At 34.3% G+C, this 5532-nt stretch overlaps 1 protein-coding gene across 3 annotated transcripts in view; it reads left to right on the forward strand.

The window, feature by feature from the left end:
• The window catches only part of LOC108753569 (fibrillin-2-like), a 37072-nt gene that overhangs the window by 17367 nt on the left and 14173 nt on the right, over positions 1 to 5532 (forward strand). For all 3 annotated transcript variants that reach the window (XM_018495260.1, XM_018495269.1, XM_018495279.1), the window contains 10 exons: positions 95 to 343; positions 1204 to 1359; positions 1814 to 2098; positions 2488 to 2610; positions 2790 to 3038; positions 3267 to 3386; positions 3734 to 3949; positions 4177 to 4376; positions 4740 to 4920; positions 5010 to 5315. In XM_018495260.1, coding sequence (XP_018350762.1) covers positions 95 to 343; positions 1204 to 1359; positions 1814 to 2098; positions 2488 to 2610; positions 2790 to 3038; positions 3267 to 3386; positions 3734 to 3949; positions 4177 to 4376; positions 4740 to 4920; positions 5010 to 5315 — 2085 coding nt within the window. The remainder of the gene's footprint in view (positions 1 to 94; positions 344 to 1203; positions 1360 to 1813; positions 2099 to 2487; positions 2611 to 2789; positions 3039 to 3266; positions 3387 to 3733; positions 3950 to 4176; positions 4377 to 4739; positions 4921 to 5009; positions 5316 to 5532) is intronic.

Raw genomic sequence — 5532 nt, forward strand, 5'->3', positions numbered from 1 at the left:
TTATAATTATATATTTTATTAAATCATAAATTATAATTTGTTAACATAAATAAATAAACGACTAATATAAAACAACTTCTTACGATGTTTTCAGATATCAACGAGTGCGAAGCAATTCCCGGACTTTGCGAGGGTGGAAAGTGCTTGAATACTCCTGGCTCATTTACCTGCGAGTGTCCCACGGGACAAGCGAGAGATCCCGAGACCAATGAGTGCAAGGACAGGGATGAATGCCAAGAGGAAGGCATCTGTGCGGATGGTCGATGCATAAATACGAATGGCGGTTATTACTGCCACTGCAATCCGGGATTCATACAGAGCCAAGATCGCAAATTTTGCATTGGTAATCATGAGAACAGATATTGCAATTAATTTTTAAATGACTACTTTTAGAACGATTAAAATGGATTGAAATTTTTTTTTTATCCGAATGCGTATTTTAAATAGCAAATACTTTTTTTAGGATTTAATTGGATTCAATTGGATTCAATTGGATTCAATTAGATTCAATTGGATGTGCAATTAGATTGAAAAACTGCATTTCCTATTCAAAATTTTGAACAGTATTCACAATGCATAGAAAAAGTTAATATTATTTTTAGATTGAAAGTCAAAGAGATATGCTCCATGCAATTCCTGTAAATGAATAAAAATGCATTCAAGATTGAAAAGCATTCATTTTAACATCTGCGAATCAATATTTCTGAAAATCTGAATCCATTTCAATTCATTTCAAACTATTCTCGTTTGCTGGGTCGATGAGGTGGCTGTAGCATGTAGTTTTCTTTAAAACCTTGTTCTAGAAAAAAAAAATATTGCCCAGATGCCCAGAAGTCTTAAAGTTCATTATTTTCTTTATATCATGAAGGTATAATTATTGTAAATTTAACTTTAATATAACATATTGGTAATTTATAACTATGAAGTTAAAATTTTTTTAAGATGTTCTGAGTATTTCATCTACCAGCTTACGCACTTTTAAATCTATCTATTTAAAAAGTTAAATATTACAATAAAAATGTAGAGAAAGTTACAATAAAATCTTGCCAAAATGTCAAACACTATCATTAATATTTTCTTCTTAAATTTAAAAACTTAAAAACTTTTACGGAATTTTTTATTTTGAGTTCTTCCATGTCTTTTTATTAATTTTCTTAATTAGTTTCTAATTTTTTAAATTAATGACTAATTATTGTTTGTCAGATGGCAGACAGGGATTGTGTTACACGGCGATAAACCGTAACGGACAATGTAGGAATCGCCTTGCTATGCGATTGAGTAAAAAGGATTGCTGCTGTGGCAAGAATATGGGTCGAGGATGGGGTGATGAGTGCTTTATCTGTCCTAATCCTGGCAGTGGTATGTATACATTTTTAAAAAGGCAAATTCCACAAAGCAGTGCATCTTGATACTATATACATGTTTCATAATTTTTAACGGTATTTGCATAATTATCATTTGATTAATTTAAATTTGCATAATTTAATTGTTTTAAATTAAAATCAATTTTTTGAAGACAGTCTGTTTTGTCTAATCATAAATAATTCTAAGGTCCGATTTCACAATATATTACCTAAAGATTAAAGGTAAATAAGAAATTCATGAATGAATTTCATTGATCAATCTGTTGATAACCTTTAATCATATAGTATAACACAAAAATAAACCTAAGCGAGTACGCTGAAAAATTTCTTCGTTGAAGCGGCACGCGAAGCAAATCCAAAAAAACTAGACCGTGCGTGACACATGAAAAATTAAAATCGACTACGGCGACTGGCAATTCTACAGGATCCACGTTATTACTCAATTGTAGACGATTACAACAGGCTTTGCTCGCAACTGCAGTCAATCACCGAGGTGAATGAGTGCGTGTTGCGACCGGACATTTGCGGCGACGGAAAATGCATCGATACCAAGGAAGGCTACGAATGCGAATGCTATCCGGGTTTCACAAGGAAGCCTGGCGGTAGATGCGAGGATGTGGACGAGTGTCAGTTGGATTACTGTCAGGGCGGAATCTGTCGTAACTATCCCGGCAGCTTCGCCTGCGATTGTCCGCCCGGCTTTGTCGTTTCTGGCGAGGGCAGATACTGCACCGGTAAAATCATTACTCGAATCTCTTTTCAACCTTTTGAAGCAGCATAACGATATTATCGATAAAAGCAACAATATAATAATAGTAATGATAATAATTGCAATAGCAGTTGTGTTGGTAAAAAAATTGTAGAAATATTGGATGGTAGTGTAATTAATAATAATGCATTGAAAAAATGGTTGCAATTATTATAATTTAACTACAATTTATAATCATTTTCAGTGTTAACTATGTATTTTTTAATAGAACTATATTAATGTAATTATAATATTATTACTAACATTATAGCTATAATAACTGTGGAGCTTATAATCATAATTTACTTTATAATTATAGTCAGAAATACTTTTCTCCCAATATGTATTGATTAATACGAATAAATACCTTTCTAGATCATGACGAATGCCAAGATACGGGCATGTGCACCAACGGACATTGCATCAACATGAACGGATCCTTCAAATGTAAATGCAACGATGGTTACGCGCTATCGCCGACAAAAAATACTTGCATAGGTGAGGAACCTAAGGAATAAATATTACATTATACATGAATAAAGTACTTCGCAAGAATCGAATATTTTTAGAAGCGAAGTATTTTGTACGATCTTTAAAACAATGGTGATGAAGAAAAAGGAGATATTTCTGAAATGGAAATAATTGCGTAACAATTTGTCTGAACTTTCTTTTTTCAGATATCAACGAATGTGTTGAGAATCCAAGAATTTGTCTGAACGGCCATTGCGAAAATACGCCAGGGTCCTATCATTGCATCTGTCAATCAGGCTTTACTCCTTCAAGAGACAATACGTTTTGCGTAGACATGGATGAATGTTCCACCAGTGGGATGTGTGAGAACGGCAAGTGCGTCAACATGGAGGGCTCCTTCAAGTGCGTGTGCGACTCCGGCTTCAGGATCGGTCCTGATTTAAGTCACTGCATTGGTATTAACCTCATTGAACAACTAACAATTAAGACATTTGTGGAAATAGAATACTAGATTTATAATTTTACATAATCTAAATTTTCAACATTTCAATGATCTAACATTCAAAAAATTTAATCGAGCATTTAAATTCTGCGAGATTATTTTCTTCAAACATTTAAAGATAAAATTAAATACGGAAAAAAGAAGTAATTAATTTGTAATCGATTGTTATTTATCTTACAAGATATCGATGAATGCGTGAATTTACCGTGTCAAAATGGACGTTGCATCAACACGCCTGGTAGTTTCCGATGTGAGTGCCATCCGGGATTTAATCTGGGTCCTGACGGAAGGTCCTGTTTAGGTTTGTATGAGTTACATTCTGCTCTTAAAATGTCTACAAAATAAAAAAGTAAAATATTAAAATGAATTTTCACATGCTCTTTAATTCGAAATTTTTTTTAAACGTTTATTAAATTAAAATCCGTTTTACTTATTATTTCTCCAAAAATCTTGATTGCTGTTTATATAACTTTACAATTAAATCTTGCATTAAATGTTCAAGAGTAAGACAAAATTGATATTAATTTTATCAAAAAGTAATAAATTGACTTCTTGTATAGAGTTTTGTCTCTTGTACAACTAATTCGATATTTGACTGATGATTAACGAAACATTACATTTCTATTGGATGCCTCTGCGCTTTCTCAGATACGAGAAGAGATCTGTGCTATTCACAGTACAGAGACGGCCAATGCTCCAACCCTACGTCCACTGCCGTAACAAAATCCAGTTGTTGCTGCTGCACGGTGATCCTGGGCCAGCCGATGGGCTGGGGTAGTACCTGCCAACCTTGTCCGCTTCCGGACACCACAGAGTTCGAAGCCTTATGTCCGCACGGCGCTGGAATGACTTATAATGGCGACGGTAAAACATTAACAATTATTTCACTTGTCAGAAATTCAATATTCTCAAATCTGTCAAAACATCGGCTTTTACATTTACAAAACGCCAACATTAAGTAGCAACTTTTACAATTCTAAATTATCCTATGTAGATATTTGTAAATCTTTTAAATATTAATATCATAAAATTTACAAAATTTGCCAAGTTTTCAATTTAATGAATAATTTGAATTATGATTACCATTGTAGATATCAATGAATGCGCTCAGAACCCAAACATTTGCGTCAATGGCGGATGTGAGAATCTTATGGGAACGTATCGGTGTATCTGCGACAATGGGTATGAGGTTGATGCAACAGGCAAGATATGCAGCGACATCAATGAGTGTGAACTGGAGGATTCTTTATGCAGCGGCGGACAGTGTCGAAACACACCCGGTAGTTTCCAAGTACGCAAATTATTCATTTTTTATTTAAATAAAAGGGAGAGAGAAAGAAAAAACTTGCCATTTAAATATTTATCTTTTTTAAAAGATAAGCAAATCGACTTTATAAAATCGAAAATACAGGAAATTGAAGTTAAAGCTAATTATGTTTTGATAGATACTAAAATCGTATGAAGTTGATCAGTTTAATTTCTCTACGTACGTGAGAAATTTACTCATTAACTGCTTAAGTTATACTTTATTGCATATCCATTTTTTGTAATATATTATATATTATATATATTATATATAATATATTACATTTCTAACTTACTTAATTTGGAATATAAATGTCGTGAACTATCGACAGCATCATTTTACTCACAGTGCATCTGTCCGACGGGTATGAGATACAACACGCAGAATCAAATGTGCGAGGACGTGGACGAATGCGAGGAGTTAGGACCAGACGTATGTTTCAATGGTGTTTGCATCAATACTCCGGGAGCCTACGAATGCGAATGTTCTCCAGGGTACATTCTCGATAATACCGGCCACATTTGCATGGGTACGGAAAATTCCAAATAACAATGGAACGATTTCTATTGTGAGTATAAATAAAATAAATATAAATATAGACGGGATTTTGAATTCCAGACAATCGAAAGGGCTCTTGCTGGACCAAAATGATAGATGGTCGCTGTGAGAATAACTTACCAAAGGTAACCCTACGCTCGGAGTGCTGCTGCTCAGTCGGGGTGGCCTGGGGCAGCCCCTGCGAGATTTGTGATCATTCACTTTGCGAGTGCTCAAAGGGCTACGCGAAAGTCGACGGCAAGGGTTGCGCGGACATTAACGAATGTGAGCTCAACAGCGGGATTTGCAAAGGGGGTGGCACCTGTGTCAACACAGACGGCTCATATCGTTGCGAGTGTCCTCCTGGCCTCACTTTAGACACGACGCGTAAGCTAAATTATCACAGACACATATATCGCTTTTTTCATTAGAAAAAAGATTGTTAAATATATTAGAAAAGTACATAAAGAATTAATAACATAAACTGTGATATATTTCTCATCATATTTCATTAAGTTGAATATTTTTATCTCAAACATTCAATTCAACATTCAAATCTTTGTGGATCATGTACGTACTTTGAAATATTTTCCATATTTTTTCT

Source organism: Trachymyrmex septentrionalis, unplaced genomic scaffold (genome assembly GCF_001594115.1).
Source record: "Trachymyrmex septentrionalis isolate Tsep2-gDNA-1 unplaced genomic scaffold, Tsep1.0 scaffold114, whole genome shotgun sequence".
Classification (NCBI taxonomy): Eukaryota; Metazoa; Arthropoda; class Insecta; order Hymenoptera; family Formicidae; genus Trachymyrmex; species Trachymyrmex septentrionalis.